Source organism: Leptodactylus fuscus, unplaced genomic scaffold (genome assembly GCF_031893055.1).
Source record: "Leptodactylus fuscus isolate aLepFus1 unplaced genomic scaffold, aLepFus1.hap2 HAP2_SCAFFOLD_98, whole genome shotgun sequence".
Lineage (NCBI taxonomy): Eukaryota > Metazoa > Chordata > Amphibia > Anura > Leptodactylidae > Leptodactylus > Leptodactylus fuscus.
In genome coordinates this window covers 280092-304775 of record NW_027441034.1, presented here as the reverse complement: position 1 = coordinate 304775, position 24684 = coordinate 280092, and the positions used below count along the sequence as shown (strand labels likewise).

The 24684-nt window shown below is 46.1% G+C and overlaps 2 protein-coding genes across 3 annotated transcripts; one reads left to right on the top strand and one right to left on the bottom strand.

Annotated features, from left to right (window-relative positions):
* The first annotated feature begins 11765 nt into the window (after positions 1-11765).
* LOC142189052 (aquaporin-3-like) lies at positions 11766-16247 on the top strand. Its single transcript, XM_075262116.1, has 6 exons — positions 11766-11852; positions 12544-12670; positions 14558-14695; positions 15347-15465; positions 15725-15942; positions 16067-16247. The coding sequence occupies exons 1-6, from the start codon at positions 11766-11768 to the stop codon at positions 16245-16247; spliced, it is 870 nt and encodes a 289-aa protein (XP_075118217.1).
* Positions 16248-18059: 1812 nt separating this feature from the next.
* On the bottom strand, positions 18060-24349 carry GTPBP8 (GTP binding protein 8). 2 transcript variants are annotated; one of them, XM_075262117.1, is made up of 7 exons: positions 24259-24349; positions 22129-22474; positions 21626-21724; positions 19656-19786; positions 19457-19556; positions 18481-18599; positions 18060-18362 (listed from the first exon to the last, which is right to left on the bottom strand). In XM_075262117.1, the coding sequence occupies exons 2-7, from the start codon at positions 22450-22452 to the stop codon at positions 18284-18286; spliced, it is 852 nt and encodes a 283-aa protein (XP_075118218.1). In that variant the 5' UTR covers positions 22453-22474; positions 24259-24349; the 3' UTR covers positions 18060-18283. The 2 variants fall into 2 exon arrangements, with proteins under 2 accessions (XP_075118218.1, XP_075118219.1); XM_075262118.1 differs by lacking the exon at positions 24259-24349 and adding an exon at positions 23907-23949.
* Positions 24350-24684: the final 335 nt, after the last annotated feature.

The following is a 24684-nucleotide window of genomic DNA, read 5'->3' as shown; positions in this document are numbered from 1 at the left end:
TTTTTGTTATTTCATAAAGATAATTTTTTGGTTTACAAACAAGTTAGAAGTAATGTGATGAAAAATTGCTACAAAAATTTGACCTAAACACCATACGGGGCCCCAATAATCAGAACCGCCTTGTTTGGGAGCTCAAAACCACAAAGAGGTTACTGGAGAGGCGCCTGAGACTTACCTGCCGCAACGCCGAGGACATGTCCAGGTGACGCCAACGATAGGACAAGATGAGCCGGGAAAGAGGAGTCCCAGAATCTTCTCTGTTCACTTAAAAGTTCCAACTGGGGTTGAGCCGATCTTGAGATTTCAAGATCGATTTTAAAATCCGATTTCCGATCATTTTCCAGCCGATCCCGATCGTGAAATTTGTTTGATCGCTGATCGGAATTCGATCTTTTCTGGTCCTCAACCCCAGTCAATGCTTCTCTATGGGAAAAGTCACTTTTAGGTTTGAGCCGATCTTAAGATAACCTCCGACCTCGATCCCGCTGGAAAAGATTGGGTCGGAATTCTGATCGTGATCGTGAAATTTACTCAATCGCCAATTGGAATCCGATCTTTTCCGATCCCAATCGCTCAACTCTAGTTCTAACACATATTAGGAGGGAGATAGATAGAACTAGCGGGGCCAGTTGGTGGCTTCAGTCTGGTGACAAGTCCCATTGACATGGATTTCCCCATAACCATATTTAAATTTGTAGAAAAGACCTTTAAAAATTTCACCGCTCAGAGGGTCAAAAAATCTTTAAAACTTTGCAAAATTTTAAATGATTTAGGTTTGCAAAATAGGGAAATGTTTGTAAGAAAACCCCTTTAAGAGCAAGTAGGGGTTGGGTTGAGGATCAACCAAAATGATGAGAATCAGCTGCTAATCGAGGCCTCTGTCTATGGAGAAGGGTTGTCTTTAAGAGACAATCTCCTTAAAGGGGTGCCCCAGACCTCCTGTGATTGGGATACTGATGGCCTATACACAATATCAATCATGGGCAGAGTAGAAGTTACTCATCTGTATTTTCAAACTAATATTTTTGAGAATTTTTGTTTAATTGCCTTTTATATTTCCATCTTTTTGTATTTTAATGAAGTTTTATAAATAATTCCTTACAAAATAATCCAGTCTGAGGATCCGCACTTACATGTCTGAGTTTTTGTTGCCTCAAATCCATTAAATCCCCTCTAAAAACATAAAGGCCCGACCCGAACTGATCTGCTGAACGCAGCAAATGGTTTCATCACCACTGAACTGCTCAGGGGGGGATGGGCAATAAATTCCTAAAAGCAGCTGAACCTCAGAGCAATGGAGTCCAATCTCTACACAGCCCCGCACCATGTCCCTATATCAGAGCCAGCAGAATAGTGAGCGCAGCTCTGGAGTATAATACAGGATAAGTAATGTAATGTATGTACACAGTGACTGTACCAGCAGAATGGTGAGCGCAGCTCTGGAGTATAATACAGGATAAGTAATGTAATGTATGTACACAGTGACTGCACCGGCAGAATGGTGAGCGCAGCTCTGGAGTATAATACAGGATAAGTAATGTAATGTATGTACACAGTGACTGTACCAGCAGAATAGTGAGCGCAGCTCTGGAGTATAATACAGGATAAGTAATGTAATGTATGTACACAGTGACTGTACCAGCAGAATAGTGAGCGCAGCTCTGGAGTATAAGACAGGATAAGTAATGTAATGTATGTACACAGTGACTGCACCAGCAGAATAGTGAGCGCAGCTCTGGAGTATAATACAGGATAAGTAATGTAATGTATGTACACAGTGACTGTACCAGCAGAATATTGAGCGCAGCTCTGGAGTATAATACAGGATAAGTAATGTAATGTATGTACACAGTGACTGCACCAGCAGAATAGTGAGCGCAGCTCTGGAGTATATTACAGGATAAGTAATGTAATGTATGTACACAGTGACTGCACCAGCAGAATAGTGAGTGCAGCTCTGGAGTATAATACAGGATAAGTAATGTAATGTATGTACACAGTGACTGCACCAGCAGAATAGCGAGCGCAGCTCTGGAGTATAATACAGTATAAGTAATGTAATGTATGTACACAGTGACCAGCAGAATAGTGAGCGCAGCTCTGGAGTATAATACAAGATAAGTAATGTAATGTATGTACACAGTGACTGTACCAGCAGAATAGTGAGCGCAGCTCTGGAGTATAATACAGGATAAGTAATGTAATGTATGTACACAGTGACTGTACCAGCAGAATAGTGAGCGCCGCTCTGGAGTATAATACGGGATAAGTAATGTAATGTATGTACACAGTGACTGTACCAGCAGAATAGTGAGCGCAGCTCTGGAGTATAATACAGGATAAGTAATGTAATGTATGTACACAGTGACTGCACCAGCAGAATAGTGAGCGCAGCTCTGGAGTATAATACAGGATAAGTAATGTAATGTATGTACACAGTGACTGTACCAGCAGAATAGTGAGTGCAGCTCTGAAGTATAATACAGGATAAGTAATGTAATGTATGTACACAGTGACTGTACCAGCAGAATAGTGAGCGCAGCTCTGGAGTATAATACAGGATAAGTAATGTAATGTATGTACACAGTGACTGTACCAGCAGAATAGTGAGCGCAGCTCTGGAGTATAATACAGGATAAGTAATGTAATGTATGTACACAGTGACTGTACCAGCAGAATATTGAGCGCAGCTCTGGAGTATAATACAGGATAAGTAATGTAATGTATGTACACAGTGACTGTACCAGCAGAATATTGAGCGCAGCTCTGGAGTATAATACAGGATAAGTAATGTAATGTATGTACACAGTGACTGCACCAGCAGAATAGTGAGCGCAGCTCTGGAGTATAATACAGGATAAGTAATGTAATGTATGTACACAGTGACTGTACCAGCAGAATAGTGAGCGCAGCTCTGGAGTATAATACAGGATAAGTAATGTAATGTATGTACACAGTGACTGCACCAGCAGAATAGTGAGCGCAGCTCTGGAGTATAGTACAGGATAAGTAATGTAATGTATATACACAGTGACTGCACCAGCAGAATAGTGAGCGCAGCTCTGGAGTATAATACAGGATAAGTAATGTAATGTATGTACACAGTGACTGTACCAGCAGAATAGTGAGCGCAGCTCTGGAGTATAATACAGAATAAGTAATGTAATGTATGTACACAGTGACTGTACCAGCAGAATAGTGAGCGCAGCTCTGGAGTATAATACAGGATAAGTAATGTAATGTATGTACACAGTGACTGTACCAGCAGAATAGTGAGCGCAGCTCTGGGGTATAATACAGGATAAGTAATGTAATGTATGTACACAGTGACTGTACCAGCAGAATAGTGAGCGCAGCTCTGGAGTATAATACAGGATAAGTAATGTATGTACACAGTGACTGTACCAGCAGAATAGTGAGTGCAGCTCTGGAGTATAATACAGGGTAAGTAATGTAATGTATGTACACAGTGACTGTACCAGCAGAATAGTGAGCGCAGCTCTGAAGTATAATACAGGATAAGTAATGTAATGTATGTACACAGTGACTGTACCAGCAGAATAGTGAGCGCAGCTCTGGGGTATAATACAGGATAAGTAATATATTGTATGTACACAGTGACTGTACCAGCAGAATAGTGAGCGCAGCTCTGGAGTATGATACAGGATAAGTAAGTAATGTAATGTATGTACACAGTGACTGTACCAGCAGAATAGTGAGCGCAGCTCTAGAGTATAATACAGGATAAGTAGTGTAATGTATGTACACAGTGACTGTACCAGCAGAATAGTGAGCGCAGCTCTGGAGTATAATACAGGATAAGTAATGTAATGTATGTACACAGTGACTGTACCAGCAGAATAGTGAGCGCAGCTCTGGAGTATAATACAGGATAAGTAATGTAATGTATGTACACAGTGACTGTACCAGCAGAATAGTGAGCGCAGCTCTGGAGTATAATACAGGATAAGTAATGTAATGTATGTACACAGTGACTGCACCAGCAGAATAGTGAGCGCAGCTCTGGAGTATAGTACAGGATAAGTAATGTAATGTATATACACAGTGACTGCACCAGCAGAATAGTGAGCGCAGCTCTGGAGTATAATACAGGATAAGTAATGTAATGTATGTACACAGTGACTGCACCAGCAGAATAGTGAGCGCAGCTCTGCAGTATAATACAGAATAAGTAATGTAATGTATGTACACAGTGACTGTACCAGCAGAATAGTGAGCGCAGCTCTGGAGTATAATACAGGATAAGTAATGTAATGTATGTACACAGTGACTGTACCAGCAGAATAGTGAGCGCAGCTCTGGAGTATAATACAGAATAAGTAATGTAATGTATGTACACAGTGACTGTACCAGCAGAATAGTGAGCGCAGCTCTGGAGTATAATACAGGATAAGTAATGTAATGTATGTACACAGTGACTGTACCAGCAGAATAGTGAGCGCAGCTCTGGGGTATAATACAGGATAAGTAATGTAATGTATGTACACAGTGACTGTACCAGCAGAATAGTGAGCGCAGCTCTGGAGTATAATACAGGATAAGTAATGTATGTACACAGTGACTGTACCAGCAGAATAGTGAGTGCAGCTCTGGAGTATAATACAGGGTAAGTAATGTAATGTATGTACACAGTGACTGTACCAGCAGAATAGTGAGCGCAGCTCTGAAGTATAATACAGGATAAGTAATGTAATGTATGTACACAGTGACTGTACCAGCAGAATAGTGAGCGCAGCTCTGGGGTATAATACAGGATAAGTAATATATTGTATGTACACAGTGACTGTACCAGCAGAATAGTGAGCGCAGCTCTGGAGTATGATACAGGATAAGTAAGTAATGTATGTACACAGTGACTGTACCAGCAGAATAGTGAGCGCAGCTCTGGGGTATAATACAGGATAAGTAATATATTGTATGTACACAGTGACTGTACCAGCAGAATAGTGAGCGCAGCTCTGGAGTATAATACAGGATAAGTAATGTAATGTATGTACACAGTGACTGTACCAGCAGAATAGTGAGCGCAGCTCTAGAGTATAATACAGGATAAGTAGTGTAATGTATGTACACAGTGACTGTACCAGCAGAATAGTGAGCGCAGCTCTGGAGTATAATACAGGATAAGTAATGTAATGTATGTACACAGTGACTGTACCAGCAGAATAGTGAGCGCAGCTCTGGAGTATAATACAGGATAAGTAATGTAATGTATGTACACAGTGACTGTACCAGCAGAATAGTGAGCGCAGCTCTGGAGTATAATACAGGATAAGTAATGTAATGTATGTACACAGTGACTGTACCAGCAGAATAGTGAGCGCAGCTCTGCAGTATAATACAGGATAAGTAATGTAATGTATGTACACAGTGACTGTACCAGCAGAATAGTGAGCGCAGCTCTGGAGTATAATACAGGATAAGTAATGTAATGTATGTACACAGTGACTGTACCAGCAGAATAGTGAGCGCAGCTTTGCAGTATGATACAGGATAAGTAATGTATGTACACAGTGACTGTACCAGCAGAATAGTGAGCGCAGCTCTGGAGTTATATCTTTGGTAATGTTTTATTATATTTTTTTACATTATATTTCTCCTGTTATACATTTTGGTTCCTAAGTGGAATTCGATGCATATTTTGGGATACCCAGGACATGTTGGAATCGGAGCAGCGGGGATCGCAGAGTATGACTTTTTAAAATTTTTGGAATTGTGGGTAGAAAGAAGGGAATTACGAAGAATTGCGGCTCGTATGTTCAATTAATTTGTTACATAAAATAAATTCTAGTAAGGACATAGAAATACTTAGTGACACTTTTCCCGTCCTGGTATCGGCAGGTGTTTCCTCGGGCCCTCTTGGACTTTGCAGTTTAGTTGTATTTTTATGTTGGTTTTATATTTTTATTTCTGGAATATTTGATTGCAGATCTGATCGGCGCTTCTCTTTGATTAGTTTTTTCCATTCGCACCGTTTGTTCTGGGTGTAGATCTTACCAGCGAGGAGACTCTATGGGGGGGGCAGCTGCAGGTATTATAGAGGCGGCCCCTTCTGAAGGTGCTTTGTACCCCACGACCACTGGGCACATTCTGGGCCTTGTGACATTTTCTATTGACCGACAACACTTTTAGTGATACATAATATTTGTCATTTTTTTTCTAGGATTTTCTTAATTTTATTTTTTTCTACCAAACATTTTTTGGCTAAATTTTTTAAAAAATTTTTTGTCAGGGTTTACTCCACCATTGTATTGCCATAGAAATATAATATCGTGGCTATTGTTAGAGATCGCAACGTATGGACATTACTATGGGCCGGTGCAGGTGGCCTCATTAATACCTTTAGTTGTACCCTCATGGGGGGGGGGGGGGCAGTCAATGATGTTACGGGGGGGGGGGGGGGGGAGGGGGCTTCTCGATGTTCTAGTCATAGACATAAGCTGGAGTTGTTGCTTTAAGCTAGGGTTCTGTCCCCGCCCTATCAGAATACATTGGTTGAGGCGGAGCGTCATGTTGTCACCCTATCGGCATGTCTCCGACCAGTCCTTGAAGTCAGTCCCCTGGTATAAGCTCAGAATCTCTGAGAGATAGGCAACGTTCAAGTATGTCCAAATACCAGAACAGGTTAGACACTCTCAGGAAAATAATCGTGTGAAAAATGCAAAAATTTTTCCCTTTAGTGTCACAATCTAATAATTTTTTTCTACCTTTTTATTGAACAGGTGTCTCGCGTCTTCATCTCCTTTTAGCCTTTCCTTTCCCAGCCGCCGTGGTCAGCCCTTCATCCCCGTGAAACCTGCTCAGGGGCCAGTGGAGTGCGTGTCCTTCTCTAGGACCATCACCAGAACCTCAGGGGCGGGGCCTGTTTACATAATAATCCGGACCTATCCGGAACGGACTGGTGCGAAGTGACATCTGAAGAACGACCTTCCAAAGATGGTGCCATAAGCACAAAAACTATTGTAAAACCTTGTTCTCATATCCCATCCTATAGGGCCGCTTTATCAAGCTTCAAAAATTGTCTCGCCATGTTTTTAAGGGACAGCGTTACTCCCGACACCTCAGAATATCTGCCTTTCTGAAAGGGCAAGTTGATTTTGGTATAGAGTTGGGTCAGGTGGTCACCCTCCATTAGCCGCAATGACATCACACAACCAGTAGAGGGCAATAATATAGTCCACATCTAATAACCCCGCAGTCTCTTGCCCCAGTGAGGCCACAGAAGGGGCGTCCCAAGCTGGAGACCTCTCCTGTTCCCATCAAGTATTGTAAGATATAGTTAGACTTGTTCTAATAGCCTAATAATGAGGTCACCCAGCCCTGCAGCCTCTATACTGTGAAGGCGGCCATTTTGAACTCAGAGAATTGAAGACTTTTCAAAAATTTGCACGACATGATGTAATTTTTTTCTCAATAATTTCTAAACTTGACAAGTGACGACAGAAGTGAGTGCGGTCTCTAAATAGACAAAGGCCAACTGAAAGAAACATACGGCACCTTGCCTCGGTCTGTGTACGGATAGGTTTTTAAAGGTTTTTCACATTTTTATTTTCACTGTGGTCAAATATTACAGGTCACTGTGTGGGAAATTATAAAAAGCTCAACGTACGCTCGGGCAGATTTACTAATAGACAGTGCGACTGGCACCGAGACTTAGTTATCCGAAATCTGTCAGATATGATTGGATGAATCTCTGGGGTTGGCCTGCCATGGCGCGCACCAATCCCCGATTTCATGAGTACATGACATGGTTGGTGGGTAAAGCAGCAGTGGGGTAAGGCACAAAGTCCCAAAAAGTGCAGATTGTGAATTTCCATAACTGGAATATTCAGACTTAACACTTACCATACAAGGATACACAAATTCTATAGGATGCATTAAAGGGATTGTTCCAAAACTATTCTAAACACCTGAATTTTCTGTATTATCAGAGACAGCGCCACTCTCACCTATAGGCTGTGCCTGGTATTGCAGCTGAGCTTTATTCAGTTGCAGTTGTAATACCAGGCACAACCTCCAGACAAGAGTGGCGCTGTCTCTGAGATGTAAATACTTCAGGCTGCCATATTGTTTACAGCCATCAACCTGTGGGATATGGAAACAAGGTTACATCCGATTTGGGATCTCCTGATATTGTAACCCCAAAAAGTGGTTCCTTGTGAACGCTCTGACGGTGACACACAATGTCGGGGCGCAGCAGAATGTGGGGATCATTCAGGACCAGGCTTGTGAACTTGAATACACAACATATGATAACCTCTGTTTGTAAATGTTCATTAATAAATCATTGTTTCTGACTATTCCGACCTTGTCATAGACAAATTACACGACTACAACTCCCATCATCCTGACAGATATTACTGAGCCCTCCTCTAGGCCCGGGCCCAAATTATGCTCAATATACCCCAAATATTGTCCTGTATATATATATATCGAGCACCCTATAGCCAGATGATGGGAATGAAGGAGTGCGGAGGAGCATCAGAGGAGGAGTGGGATGATATTGTGGGGGGCAGTGACCCCTTTACTGATGTCAGGATGTCTGTGTGTTTGGACAGGGACAATGTCATGGCTGACCGTTACATAATGAGTGCAGTAGGGTCCCCGCCATATTCTAGGAGAGGAGTGGCCTGATATTGTGGGGGGAAGTGACCCCTTTACTGATGTGAGGATGTCTGTGTGTTTGGACAGGGACAATGTCATGGCTGAGCATTACATAATGGGAGCAGTAGGGTCCCCGGCATATTCTAGGAGAGGAGTGGGCTGATATTATGGGGGGCAGTGACCCCTTTACTGATGTGAGGATGTCTGTGTGTTTGGACAGGGACAATGTCATGGCTGAGCGTTACATAATGGGAGCAGTAGGGTCCCCGGCATATTCTAGGAGAGGAGTGGCCTGATATTGTGGGGGGCAGTGACCCCTTTACTGATATCAGGATGCCTGTGTGTTTAGACAGGGACAATGTCATGGCTGAGCGTTACATAATGGGAGCAGTAGGGTCCCCGGCATATTCTAGGAGAGGAGTGGGCTGATATTGTGGGGGGCAGTGACCCCTTTACTGATGTGAGGATGTCTGTGTGTTTGGACAGGGACAATGTCATGGCTGAGCGTTACATAATGGGAGCAGTGGGGTCCCTGGCAAATTCTAGGAGAGGAGTGGGCTAATATTGTGGGGGGCAGTGACCCCTTTACTGATGTGAGGATGTCTGTGTGTTTGGACAGGGACAATGTTATGGCTGAGCGTTACATAATGGGAGCAGTAGGGTCCCCGGCAGCAGAACATATTCTAAGAGAGGAGTGGGCTGATATTGTGGGGGTAAATGACCCCTTTACTGATGTGAGGATGTCTGTGTGTTTGGACAGGGACAATGTCATGGCTGAGTGTTACATAATGGGAGCAGTAGGGTCCCCGCCATATTCTAGGAGAGGAGTGGCCTGATATTGTGGGGGGCAGTGACCCCTTTACTGATGTGAGGATGTCTGTGTGTTTGGACAGGGACAATGTCATGGCTGAGCGTTACATAATGGGAGCAGTAGGGTCCCCGGCATATTCTAGGAGAGGAGTGGCCTGATATTGTGGGGGGCAGTGACCCCTTTACTGAAATCAGGATGCCTGTGTGTTTAGACAGGGACAATGTCATGGCTGAGCGTTACATAATGGGAGCAGTAGGGTCCCCGGCATATTCTAGGAGAGGAGTGGGCTGATATTGTGGGGGGCAGTGACCCCTTTACTGATGTCAGGAGGTCTGTGTGTTTGGACAGGGACAATGTCATGGCTGAGCGTTACATAATGGGAGCAGTAGGGTCCCCGGCATATTCTAGGAGAGGAGTGGGCTAATATTGTGGGGGGCAGTGACCCCTTTACTGATGTGAGGATGTCTGTGTGTTTGGACAGGGACAATGTCATGGCTGAGTGTTACATAATGGGAGCAGTAGGGTCCCCGCCATATTCTAGGAGAGGAGTAGAATGATATCGTGGGGGGCAGTGACCCCCCATCTTACCAAGTTGTCATGTCATTAGTAAAACTGTATGAAAAGCTGTTTAACCCGCCCCATGCCGACCCCGAAACACTCAGTGGGTGATTTATTAATCCCGCCATTTCATTGACTGGCCTTAACCCTTCGCTCTCTGGAGTTTTCAGGCTCCTGATTCTGGAGTATTTTGGGTGGTCCAGGATTGAACTCTTTGCTAGCCAGTGACTGGGGCAGATATCAGGAATGACTTGTGAAGGTTTTCTTGCTTCCAGTTGAGGCGTCCCCACCCAGCGCGCTGACATCCTCACCTTACACTGCCGAAAAAGATATCGCCAAAAAGTCTCGATTTTTTTTTAAAAAAAAAGTACTTGCACCAAAAAATGCAACTTTTGTGATGATTTGTAGGCCGGAAGAGTGACGTCTAAGCCACAATATATCGCCCACTAGGGTTTTTTCTGACAACCCTCCCCCACATGACTAGACTGGTCCGCACTAGACGCGCCACATTGCGCCATATTTATACTGGTGTCTACTACCCACAATAGTATAGATTTTGGTAGAACCCCCTTCCTCAGTGGTGTCTGTACATAGGAGTGAGGCGACATTCACAAGAAGGTTGTGGAAAATGGTTGTCAGATCTGCAGAATTTCACGTCCATCTTGCGCTCGCCCGTTTTCAGTGATCCCTCATTTCAGTGTATGGAGGGATACGCGAGGGATTCGCATGACGGTGCGTTACAACATTCAGAATATCGGTCATGTGAATAGCCCCCATGCAGACGTGTGATGGCCGTTATATAAATACGTCGCCGCATGGCCGATACTGTCGTGTGAATATGAAGGTGTCGGAGGGTGGCCTGAAACAAACACATTCAGGTTATTCCAATGTACAGGATGGGCGGAAGGGCGAAGTGACCAAAACGTCTGGAGAACGCAATGGTTACTCAATTCTATTATGTCTACCATGGTAATTGTGGCCTTATTCACACATCAGCCATCAGCGGCCTTAAAGGGGTTGTCCAGGATAAAAAAAAAAATTAAATGCCGTTAGGAGGTGCAGACGAAAGATATGCATATCTACTAACCTGCAGCCCCTCCCCCATTCCTGCTCTGGATTGGCCATCATCTGCGCTATCTGTATATAGGGCGGCTGCAGCATGAGAAGAGACTGGTGCGGGGCCCTGTCAGCATCAGGTCACGGCTACAACCACAACAAGCAATCGCAAACACATGCATGTCGCATCGAAATCGCATCACGTGACATCACGCCGCACTAAAGTCACATGATTTGTAATGTTGCAGTGTGGTGCTAGCCTATGTGCATACTCATCTTCTACAACCCCCACCTCACCGCCAGCATGTATAACGGTATACAAGACAAACATAACAGACTTTTTGACAAAATCTTGCGCGGGGCTCGGCCCTTATTCACATGGCAGGGCTCAGTTGCAGTCTGTTAGCCAAAACCAGGGGCAGGATGGTGAAAGAAAATCCAAACCCCAGAACAGATGGAAATCTCTCCATTATACGGTGTATCGGTGTAGTCTCTGCTCCTGTGTTTGGATGCAAATCACTGATGTGTAAATAAGGGCGTGACCTTAATGGGTTAATGCAGTTACTATAAGGAAGGCTTCAGGCCTGGGGTCCGGTCCACATCCTCACCATGGTTCCTAATCAGCAGGATAAAGAAGGCTATAAAGTGCAGCTGAGCGGACCAGGGCAATGGACACACAAGGGCTGCCCTCATCATGGACCCGCACGACCGGCCCATGGAAATGATCAAGTTAAAGTTCCGGACAAACAATTGCTATTTGCGCTGCGGACTGGCCGAGTTTTTGGGGACTTTGATATTAATTGTAAGTAACTGACGGTAACACAGTGTCAGATACTGTAACATTATATAGCGACGCCCCCTACTGGACGCTTATAAGGATTCACTGATTGGGTCTGTGGGCTCATGAATCTGCAAATATCAAGGGAGCTGCTGACAATGCATGACTCAGCTGCTGCAGAACATCTATTTGCAGAGTATGGGGAAGTTATCTGTCCATCATAGACTGACATGAAGACCATATGTTTGTATAAAGAGGTTCTGCAGCATCTGAGGTGTGGATTATAAGGACTAACGCTCCTTTCTATGTAAGATCATGGATCCTATTGGTGAAGTCTTATAACTTACAGTAGGGGGCGCCACTATATAATCTATAGATATCAATGCTTAGAGGATGGAGCCAGTGCTTTATGTTTTGTGTCCTTAAACCTCTGCCGTCCGTTTATTGATCACATTGATGGCTGTGTAAGTGTCTGTATTACAGATCTGAGTATGGTGCCATTACTGCAGCCTAATATCTCATCCCCCGACCCCGATACAACAATCAGAAACGTTTCATTGGTTTGTCGTCTTCTCCTCCTGCAGCAGATTCACCCAAAATCAGATATTTAGTTGTGGAATGACTTGTATGTGCTGTGTATAAAACTACAAGACTAATGTGTAAGCCATACCCGCACCCATATGTGATCCAACCCGCTGACTGTCTCCCCCCTCAGCTCTTCGGATGCGGCTCTGTGGCTCAGATGGAGTTAAGTGGATTTGCCAAAGCTCAGTTTCTAAGTGTCAATATGGCGTTTGGCTTCGCGGTGACTGCTGGCGCCTATGTCTGTGCTGGAATCTCAGGTGAGTGATCAATATGGAAGAATATTGTCCTAAATGAGAGGGATACTATGTAAATACAATACTGATCCAGAGCTGCGCTCACTATTCTGCTGGTACAGTCACTGTGTACATACATTACATTACTTATCCTGTATTATACTCCAGAGCTGCGCTCACTATTCTGCTGGTGCAGTCACTGTGTACATACATTACTTATCCTGTATTATACCCCAGAGCTGCGCTCACTATTCTGCTGGTGCAGTCACTGTGTACATACATTACATTACTTATCCTGTATTATACTCCAGAGCTGCGCTCACTATTCTGCTGGTACAGTCACTGTGTACATACATTACATTACTTATCCTGTATTATACTCCAGAGCTGCGCTCACTATTCTGCTGGTACAGTCACTGTGTACATACATTACTTATCCTGTATTATACCCCAGAGCTGCGCTCACTATTCTGCTGGTGCAGTCACTGTGTACATACATTACATTACTTATCCTGTATTATACTCCAGAGCTGCGCTCACTATTCTGCTGGTGCAGTCACTGTGTACATACATTACATTACTTATCCTGTATTATACTCCAGAGCTGCGCTCACTATTCTGCTGGTACAGTCACTGTGTACATACATTACATTACTTATCCTGTATTATACTCCAGAGCTGCGCTCACTATTATGCTGGTGCAGTCACTGTGTACATACATTACATTACTTATCCTGTATTATACTACAGAGCTGCGCTCACTATTCTGCTGGTGCAGTCACTGTGTACATACATTACATTACTTATCCTGTATTATACCCCAGAGCTGCGCTCACTATTCTGCTGGTACAGTCACTGTGTACATACATTACATTACTTATCCTGTATTATACTCCAGAGCTGCGCTCACTATTCTGCTGGTACAGTCACTGCGCACATACATTACATTACTTATCCTGTATTATACTCCAGAGCTGCGCTCACTATTATGCTGGTGCAGTCACTGTGTACATACATTACATTACTTATCCTGTATTATACTCCAGAGCTGCGCTCACTATTCTGCTGGTACAGTCACTGTGTACATACATTACTTATCCTGTATTATACACCAGAGCTGCGCTCACTATTCTGCTGGTACAGTCACTGTGTACATACATTACATTACTTCTCCTGTATTATACTCCAGAGCTGCGCTCACTATTCTGCTGGTGCAGTCACTGTGTACATACATTACTTATCCTGTATTATACCCCAGAGCTGCGCTCACTATTCTGCTGGTGCAGTCACTGTGTACATACATTACTTATCCTGTATTATACTCCAGAGCTGCGCTCACTATTCTGCTGGTACAGTCACTGTGTACATACATTACATTACTTATCCTGTATTATACTCCAGAGCTGCGCTCACTATTCTGCTGGTACAGTCACTGTGTACATACATTACATTACTTATCCTGTATTATACTCCAGAGCTGCGCTCACTATTCTGCTGGTACAGTCACTGTGTACATACATTACTTATCCTGTATTATACCCCAGAGCTGCGCTCACTATTCTGCTGGTACAGTCACTGTGTACATACATTACATTACTTATCCTGTATTATACTCCAGAGCTGCGCTCACTATTCTGCTGGTCACTGTGTACATACATTACATTACTTATCCTGTATTATACTCCAGAGCTGCGCTCACTATTCTGCTGGTACAGCCACTGTGTACATTCATTACATTACTTATCCTGTATTATACTCCAGAGCTGCGCTCACTATTCTGCTGGTACAGCCACTGTGTACATACATTACATTACTTATCCTGTATTATACTCCAGAGCTGCGCTCACTATCACTAATATGGCTATATATTTGGGTGTTCGCCTCCTCTAACCCCCAGTTGTCATTCTTCAGGTGCTCACCTCAATCCGGCCGTGTCTCTCTCCATGTTCCTCCTGCAGAAGATAAATTGGCAGATGATGTTAGTCTACTTCTTGGCACAATTCCTCGGCTCCTTTGTTGGCGCAGGCCTGGTATTTGTTTTGTATTTTGGTAAGAAATGGGCGGAATCTGTCAGTGGGTATCACCTCTCCCTGCAGCGCCCCTACAGGAGAAATGGAGAATTACATCTCAATGGACTCACTCTGAGGCCTAGTTTGAAGCTCCTGGGCCACACTGCAGAATCTGTAAGGGGCCACCACTTGTCTATTTCTGTCTAGACTATAGTGGTATCTTAAGTGGCAGAAAAATATTTGGGGGCCCCTCTGGGTCTGCAGTGCCCCCTACCCTGGGTTGTCTAGGTTACACCTGTGTATAATGGGTCCTCCAATGGGAGACTTACTTTGTGGCTAAATCAGTGATTCCCAAAGTGGTCCAGGTGGATCCTCAGGGGTCTCAGCTGCAACGCAAATTTCCATCATTAGATCTAATCTTCACTTATCACTTTTTCACTTTTTTTGGGGGGGAATATGGTAGAAATGTAGCCGCAGGGGGTCCCCTGAAACCAGGAAAACTTTGTAAGTGGTCTACAAGAAAAAAAAGTTTGGTAACCTCTGGGCTAAATGATTGGTCTTCTCTTCCTAAATGCCATATAGAAGTATCTGGAAAGAAGTGTTACTACAGTGAAGCGCCCCTTTAAGGATTCCACCAGGGACACATTCTCAGCCCTCCTTTCCCTATTTGTCCTCCATCGGTTCCCTCTAGATGCCTTCTATAAATACAGCGATGGAAACTGGACCGTAAACGGGTCTCAGGCGACTGCTGGGATATTCGCGTCCTACCCGTCAGACCATCTGAGTGTGTATAACGGCCTCACAGATCAGGTAATAACACCAGGGAAGAATGTAGTAACTGCAAAGAGCCCCCGATATAGGAGACTGAGGCCTGCACCATACTGAAGAGGACACGTGGGGAGGAGCATCAGTCAGCCAATCAGGATCAGCTACAACTCTCCCAGCAAGCTGATTGGCTGAGATCAGCTGACGGGCCCTTCCTGATAAAGCTCCTCCCTCATCCTGTTCAGTGTTATGCAGGTACAGAACGTGTCCGTGGCCTCTCTGACTTGTCTATATCGTGTCTCAGGTGATCGCTACCGCGGCCTTGATGATCTGCATCCTGGCGATCCTTGATGTGGACAATAATGCAGCCCCTCAAGGTCTTCAGCCTTTTGTCATTGGTCTTATCGTTCTACTGGTTGGTCTTTCCATGGGATTCAATTGCGGATACCCCATTAATCCAGCCCGAGACCTGGCGCCTCGACTCTTCACCGCGCTTGCCGGCTGGGGCCTAGAGGTCTTCAGGTAATGTCTGTATCTGATCTCCTCTGCATTCTAGATGATCTCCTGCTGGTTCAGTGTCTGCGAGCATCTTATGGTGTAGGCGCACATGGCTTTCTTCTAAACTAATGGGCTATTTGTCTTCTAGGGCTGGTGACCATTGGTGGTGGGTGCCAGTTGTCGGTCCCATGATTGGTGGGATGATAGGGACCTTTCTCTATGAAATGCTCATTGGAATTCACCACCCGACACAGAAGAGGGAAACGCATGAAGAAGATGAAGGACTGCACGAACCCCCAGACTACGTATTGGTGGAGTCAGCGGCATAGACCACACGCGGTGCTCCTGAACTTTATGGGTGGCTTCCATAAAACTCCTTTGTATGACTTCCAAAATTTATCATCAAAATGTCCAAAATTGGGTTTTCCTCTTTGCCTGACATGGATTGGCTCCATCCTCGCCTCATTTCAGGTCTAAAAAAAAGTCAGCCCATAGTTTACCCCACCCCAGCAAGGACACCGTTGCAGATATGTCCTGTGGCCAAACCTTCTGTCCTGCTCTGCCCATAATGGTGGTGAGGGGCTTGTTGGGGCCCAGTCAGACTGAGAATTGTGTTGGATCAGATTCTTTCAATTCTCAAGACTGTCTGAAAAATGGAGCTGGAACTTTTTCTTTGCCTAAGACAATTCTATAAAAACTTGGTGCAATGTCCTTTATAGACGTCATAACTGTCGGTGGGATCTGCTGTGGCTTCGGGCCTGGGCTCTCTGGAGGCGGCCGAGTCCTGCGCCATCTCTCAGGATTTAATGACTTAGAACTTTTTACATGAGGTGTAAACCAAGCGTGTGTGGGGTGTGGGTTTTTTTTTTTTTTTTTTTTTTTTAATCCTGATCGGCTTGGGAAAAATCAACTTGAGGGCGCGGCGATCTCACGGACGGCGCATGAAGTTAATATTTTTACAGCAGATTTTGTAATTTTTCAATAAAGTGAAGGTGAAACCAGTAAAAATGTAGAACTTTATTTGTCTAATATGTTCCAATGGAAGTCAGCCTGAGCCGGCCCCGCAGTTAGAGTTTGGGGTCACATGAATTTTCTCTTTGTATGTTTGTCTCTCCATTACCGAGGTATCGCTGTTTGTCAATATGCAAATGACCTTTAGCAAAACAAGGGTGTCGCCAATGCTCCCACTGGGGTTGTAGCAACTCCTAATATTCCAGCTCCCACCAGATTTCCGTGTATCTCACTACATGGGTCGCCTGTCTATTCTGTCTGTATAATCCTTTGTACATCCTGTTTTTTTTTTTTTCTGCTGTTTTTATCCCATTGTGGCTGAAACCCATTTTCCACTTGTCCCTCAGGCTGGGCCCCTGCACAGTAAAGAGCAGTCTAACCCTCCACCATCCACTACTAATAACGTTCTGCCAGGAGTAACTGTACAATAGCGAACATTTGAGGAAATCCAAAGCAATCTTAATATTGGAGATCCAGGAACACTCCACTACAAATGCATGCAGATGAAACAAACAAAAAAAAATCTGAGTATAGTGAGTTGTCTGCTGTGAACAATATTCTATCTGTGACCACACGTGCAGCCGGTAGATCCAAGTCCATGGAGAACTTTTCTTACATTGTGAGATGTGCAGGATCTTCATCTTGTGCACACAGCAACCGTCTTCAGACATGTCTGTGCAGGTGCTGAGGAGAATCAGCCCCTTCCCTCTCCATTCACTGTGTAAGGGAGTCTCTACACTTGCTGAGATAAGTCAATCTCATTGGATTGTATCTATGGACAGACTTCCTTAGTAGCAAGAGTAAATTAGCTTGAAGAGAGACCCCGCGGGGCAGGAACTGTAGAGAGGTTTTCCGCAGACAGAAAGCAGCCACATTATTAAAGTTGATTTCATGGCGGTCCAGGGTCTCATGTTGTATACACCTGTATTACACATAGCGAGTGTTAGGGGAGGAGCCCTGTTACTACCTTTACATTGTGGCTGAGGTTAGATCATGGCCCGTCATTCTGCTTTACCTGGAGGATCTCAAAATAGTCATTAACTTGGTCATGCAAATTTTATGAAATTTTATTTTGGCTTTTGCCACTGAGCACACTTGTTACTGGACTCAGTAGAAACCAAGTCTCCCAGTCCCGTATACCCTGCCCATAGTGATCCGTATCGGGATTCTCCATCATACTGTATTCGGTTCTGTCACAGTTTATTGGTTACAGACTGACCCGCAGCAGTACGATGTGACTGTGGCCTTGTACGATAGTTTTGCAGATGTCACCCTGGCCCGTTGAGGCCCCCGGTCCCTCATGGCTGTTGTGTCATCCTGGAGAAGAACCAATTGGGATTCTGGTGATCGCCATTTACCTAACTTTAGGAAGGTTTCCAGTCACATGGGCGATGAAACATCGGAGGAGGTGAATCCCTGAGAAATGTAGAGAGCTGCAAAGGAAAGGGACAGGGCTTAAGGCTTAGACCTCATGTAGGAAGAATCCAGTAGCAAATGTATGGGTGTAGAGTGCCCCCCAAAGAATATTCATGTAGTCCTCCACCGCATTACCTGACTAGGAAGGGCTGAGGAAAGCAGCCAAGCGTCTGCGCCTTGATGAAGTCCTGAATCTGCATGAACTGTCTGACCAGGACCGCGGGCCGGGATCGGTCGATTTTTGTCATGACCATCTGCAGAGACCAGATGTAAAGGAATATTATACACTAAGGAGACCAGTTTTTCTGAAACGTGTCAGTGGTCTTCTTCCATCCTGGGATTTCAATTTTCTAGGCCTCGGTCAGAGCCGACTGCAAGTGCCCGGGCCACAAGAAAATGGCCGCTTACACTGTAAGCTGTGTAAGCGGCCATTTTCTTGTGGCCCGGGCATGCACAGTTGGCTCTGCCTGAGGCCTAGAAAATTGAAAACCCAGCTCCGGAAGAAGATGCGCAGAGAGGCGGGTTCCTGAAGAAGATGAAGGCGTCAATGGAGAGTTCTCTCGTAGCATTGGGGACGCCCCTGGGCTGTTTGAGCACTGGGACCCGCCCCCAGTGCTGCGAGAACTCATTTGCATACCGAAGAAAACCGGGATTTCTAGCGAACGGTGGCGCGGAGAAGACATCTAAAGGTAGGAGACGAATAGACTTTCTTAAGGCTATTCCTACGTGTTATCTAGTAAAAAAGGGTATCCAATGATAGGATCCCTTTAATGTCTGATTTCCAGAAACCTAATGACACGACCTGGGATTACAGCTAAGCCAGCTGCTATTGTGGAGTTACTGCCCCTCGTCAGTGCCAAGCAGGTTGGGTGAGGGGTCATAGAGGTGGGTCACATGGGGTGCTATGTCACCCGGTAATTCACAGCACCACCACTGGGTGGCCACAGAGACACATATGGGAGAGATATCCCGTGACACAATATCATATTTTCTCGGGATACCTTGTATACAATACTTTATTCTTTGGCACGTGACAAACGGGAACAAAGAGGTACATGAGCCAAAAAAAGGAAACCTAAACCTTCACCTGTATATATGGACTGACACTTACCACGTAAGGAATGCCAAACTCCTCGCACATCTCCACCGCGATCAGATCTGCTTTCTGAATCCCGATTGACCCGTCCACCAGCAAAAATGTCCTTTTTAGACTAAAAGTTGCAAAAATAATATGTTTAAAAAGTGTTGGCGGCTCCGAAAAAAAGAGGTGAAGATTAGACTAAGGGGGCGGTCGCCTGTGACGTACGTACTTGCGTCTCTCCTGTATATAAGCTTCCACCATCTCCGCAAAGTCCTCTGGAGCTTTATACCCGTAGCCCGGCATGTCCACCAGGGTGAAGGCTTTGCCCACTTTAAAAAAGTTCATCTTTTTAGTGTGGCCCTAATAAATAAAAGAGAATTAAGTGTGTTTAGACCCCGATAAAAAAAAATGTAAAACTGTGATAGTGGAGATCAGAGGGGGTATGACCGCCATAGGGCCAGTCTGATGTTCATGGACACTTACGGACTTAGTGTATAGGGACCTCTAGTAGGGACCTCCAGCCATCAGCCTATGGAGGTAGCCAGCAGCCAGGGTTCAGTTTCTCTGCAGCACCCCCACAGGTGAATTTAAGTATTACACATTGTCCACAGAAATCAATGGACTGTCTGTGTAACGCTGGACATGTCAGGTCCTCCAAAGTGTGAGGCGCTGATTGTAGCTGAAAGGGGGATCCAAAGGTCATGAAACCAACCAGTTGTGGAATATACTAGATCCTGGCAGTCTGAGTGTATATATCACCGGGCGGTTTGAGTGTATATACCACCGGGCGGTCTGAGTGTATATACCACCGGGCGGTCTGAGTGTATATACCACCGGGCGGTCTGAGTGTATATACCACCGGGCGGTCTGAGTGTATATACCACCGGGCGGTCTGAGTGTATATACCACCGGGCGGTCTGAGTGTATATACCACCGGGCGGTCTGAGTGTATATACCACCGGGCGGTCTGAGTGTATATACCATCGGGCGGTCTGAGTGTATATACCACCGGGCGGTCTGAGTGTATATACCACCGGGCGGTCTGAGTGTATATACCACCGGGCGGTCTGAGTGTATATACCACCGGGCGGTCTGAGTGTATATACCACCGGGCGGTCTGAGTGTATATACCACCGGGCGGTCTGAGTGTATATACCACCGGGCGGTCTGAGTGTATATACCACCGGGCGGTCTGAGTGTATATACCACCGGGCGGTCTGAGTGTATATACCACCGGGCGGTCTGAGTGTATATACCACCGGGCGGTCTGAGTGTATATACCACCGAGCGGTCTGAGTGTATATACCACCGAGCGGTCTGAGTGTATATACCACCGGGCGGTCTGAGTGTATATACCACCGGGCGGTCTGAGTGTATATACCACCGGGCGGTCTGAGTGTATATACCACCGGGCGGTCTGAGTGTATATACCACCGGGCGGTCTGAGTGTATATACCACCGGGCGGTCTGAGTGTATATACCACCGGGCGGTCTGAGTGTATATACCACCGGGCGGTCTGAGTGTATATACCACCGGGCGGTCTGAGTGTATATACCACCGGGCGGTCTGAGTGTATATACCACCGGGCGGTCTGAGTGTATATACCACCGGGCGGTCTGAGTGTATATACCACCGGGCGGTCTGAGTGTATATACCACCGGGCGGTCTGAGTGTATATACCACCGGGCGGTCTGAGTGTATATACCACCGGGCGGTCTGAGTGTATATACCATCGGGCAGTCTTAGTGTATATACCACTGGGCGGTCTGAGTGTATATACCACCGGGCGGTCTGAGTGTATATACCACCGGGCGGTCTGAGTGTATATACCACCGGGCGGTCTGAGTGTATATACCACCGGGCGGTCTGAGTGTATATACCACTGGGCGGTCTGAGTGTATATACCACCGGGCGGTCTGAGTGTATATACCACCGGGCGGTCTGAGTGTATATACCACCGGGCGGTCTGAGTGTATATACCACCGGGCAGTCTGAGTGTATATACCACCGGGCGGTCTGAGTGTATATACCACCGGGCGGTCTGAGTGTATATACCACCGGGCAGTCTGAGTGTATATACCATCGGGCAGTCTTAGTGTATATACCACTGGGCAGTCTGAGTGTATATACCACCAGGCAGTCTGGCCGCTCCTTCAGTCCATCACATACACAATATGGCTGAAGTCTTTTGGACTTACTGGAGTTTTAGAGACTCGCACTTGAATTCCTGGCACCAGAGCAAAGAGGGCCTTGATCAGAGAAGATTTCCCCACGTTACTTCTTCCTATGAAACAGACCTGGGGAGACAGAGAGCGGTGAGTGACAGACGTACACGTGTAAAGGCCGCCATATATTTCGCCGCTGGAAGCACTTGCTAGGCCAGGACTAAAAATTAGGAGATCTTAGGATTAATGTGATAGAGAATCTCTATTGTCTAATAGAAGCCTGAAATCCATATTCAGTATCTCGCCCCCGGCCTCGAGCATGGCCTTAGGATTCCTGCTCTCCTCTATATTTAGGTCCATCCCTCCCTGCGTTCACTGAAGCCATTCCTGCACAGTGTTGGGCTCAGTGCAGGAGACCTGTGGCTAGTAATCTGGTGAGGAGGTCGGGAGACCGGGTGACAGCTCCAGAACATCTGACAGATCTGGAGGAGTAACCTGTTACCCAATAAGGCCGGGGTGCAGCAGACATGACTTACCTCTGGTTGCTGCAGTTCGGGTGTATGATCCATCCTGACCGCGGACGTCACATAATCGATGACGTGTTTTGCGGTCGGTCTAAACAAACTCTCGGCCTCAGTTATTTCTTCTATTGAGGGACTAAAGAGTCTGAAGTTAGTCTTGTCAATGTCGGGGCTCAGGAGTTTCTCCAGGTCACTCACAGGGAAGACGACGCTGTTACGTTTCTTCTCCTGCAGCTTCAGCACATCCTGGACAGAGGCTAAACTTGTCGCGGTTCTGTGCAGACGCCATATTGGAAAACAGGTGCGGAGTAGACGACTGGTGCTGAAGATCGGCCGCATTTCATCAGGACACGATCTGAAACTAAAAGAAGACGATGGGCTCAGAGCTGGAGTCTCAGGGCGGAGAATAGAACTGCTCCATCTTGGATATACATGTATACGGCCCGGACTGACAACTGTATTGATTTCTATGGAGTCCACGTAGGAGGAGAAGCTGCAGTCTCCCCCCCCCCCCCCCCCCCCTTCCCCCGATGTCACGTCACACGTCTGAGCACTTCTAGGGGGTTTCTGCTCTAGGACAGGACAGATCCTCTCCCTGCCAGGAGGAGCTGCCAGAGGACGCAGTGGATACTCTAGGACAGATCCTCTCACTGCCAGAGGACGCAGTGGATACTCTAGGACAGATCCTCTCACTGCCAGAGGACGCAGTGGATACTCTAGGACAGATCCTCTCACTGCCAAGAGGAGCTGCCAGAGGATGCAGTGGATATTCTAGGACAGATCCTCTCACTGCCAGGAGGAGCTGCCAGAGGACGCAGTGGATACTCTAGGACAGATCCTCTCCCTGCCAGAGGACGCAGTGGATATTCTAGGACAGATCCTCTCACTGCCAGGAGGAGCTGCCAGAGGACGCAGTGGATACTCTAAAGCGAGCGAACTATCCCCTAGTGAGGAATAAGCCCGAACTGAGTACCCCAAAGTAGTGATCGCTTATACATGGCTTCTCAGGGTAACTTCACAGGTAGGAATTTTACACAGAATTTTATGGTGAATTTCCCATCCAAAGTTCTGCTTCAGGAACTTGAAGCGGATTCTGCTTGACAAAAACCACTGAGGATTTTACGTGACATTTGGAGACTAGCGCCGCTGTATTCTGCCTGTATTGGGCCGGCACAGATTCCACGCTGACATAAATGCTATATTATCTGCCTCCTTTCATATCATTGGGATTTCTAAGGCAGAATCTGAACGAGCAGGAGGCTGAAATCTGAAATGAATAGGAGATGGATTTCAGGCAGAATTTGTGGTGGAATCTGTGCTGAATTCAGCGCCAAATTCCTACATGTGAACTTATTCCAACAGTTCTATAATGACCCCTGTGTGTAACATAATGACTCCCACCCCCCGTGATGTGCTGCACCCGCCCAGGATGGGTGCTTCTGTATGACCATGGGCTGTATCCCTACTTTAGTAGTGCAGTGAGCGCCCCCGCACCAGTGATGGAGGGGCTCAGGGCGGTCGTGGGGGCAGGTGGCTCAGTGTAGTCATCTCTCACTATTCTGCTCCGTGATTCCCTGGGGGTGGCGGTGACGTCGGGAGGGGTAATGGGTACAGACCCCTCTAACCACAAGGATCCCCTCCATCAATACTGATGGACTCGCTGCACTTCTATAGTAAGGATGGCGCCCACAGCCGGACAACACCTTCATTCGTCTCCTGGCCTGCTTGCAGTTCAGTCCCAGCTAAGTGAATGGGTCTGAGCTCAGCTGCAATACCAGGCACTGCCACCTTACACTGGACAGCGCTGTGAAGAGACTGCGGCGCTCGCTCAAACCACACGCCTGGAAATCCCTTTAACTGCGGGGACCACGAGAAAGCCAACAGGAGCCATTAGCATCACTGTGACATTCAGGAGTTTGGTAAAGATGGATGATGACCCGGGTGCGAGTTGTAATGGCTATGGGGGATGAAGCTCGCACTCCTATGGCAACCAATCACACGACTGCTTTCGCTTCCCTGTGTCTTGAGCGCTTGTCTTTGGTTGTTATGGGAAACAGCCATGTGTAGGTCATGTGACTCAGATCCTCCCTCACTACCATCACGTGGTACAGTCAGACAATCATGTGCCCCACACACGTGACTCACTCCGACTTCACCTCTCCTCGCTCTCAGCCTCGTGTCCCAAACCTCCACATCTCAGGTCACTTTGCACCTTTTTTTTAGTGTTAATAAAGTTATTCTGACCAGCGGGGAGACTTCCGCTGCACGCGGTTGTGTTTCAAGCCTCGATCTGAGAATACTTTTCAACATTCGAAAACAATTAAAACTTTGCTTCATCTGATTGGCTGATGTAAAAACTAAACTCCGCCCCATCTGCCGAATAAGGCGATGTAATTCCGATTGTTTCGCACTGGAGATGGCGCAGGTCTGTTAGGTTGTGTCTCCATGTCAGCAGCCATATTTGATAAGCCAATTTGGTTTGTACTTTGTATTAATAAGACTTCGAAAACATGGCTGCCTGCCTCGACAAATGAAGACAGAATATTAGCGTACTGTGCTAGGATGTTTGTC

What these genes read in the sequence shown, in the direction of transcription:
- LOC142189052 (XM_075262116.1), top strand. Translation starts at nt 11,766, where the DNA reads ATGGAAATGATCAAGTTAAAGTTCCGGACAAACAATTGCTATTTGCGC. An exon ending in TGGGGACTTTGATATTAATT is followed by an intron (nt 11,853 to 12,543) that starts GTAAGTAACTGA and finishes CTCCCCCCTCAG; the next exon opens with CTCTTCGGATGCGGCTCTGT. An exon ending in TGTCTGTGCTGGAATCTCAG is followed by an intron (nt 12,671 to 14,557) that starts GTGAGTGATCAA and finishes GTCATTCTTCAG; the next exon opens with GTGCTCACCTCAATCCGGCC.
- GTPBP8 (XM_075262117.1), bottom strand. Translation starts at nt 22,452, where the DNA reads ATGCGGCCGATCTTCAGCACCAGTCGTCTACTCCGCACCTGTTTTCCA. An exon ending in CCGAACTGCAGCAACCAGAG is followed by an intron (nt 21,725 to 22,128) that starts GTAAGTCATGTC and finishes CTGTCTCCCCAG; the next exon opens with GTCTGTTTCATAGGAAGAAG. An exon ending in TGCGAGTCTCTAAAACTCCA is followed by an intron (nt 19,787 to 21,625) that starts GTAAGTCCAAAA and finishes TTTATTTATTAG; the next exon opens with GGCCACACTAAAAAGATGAA.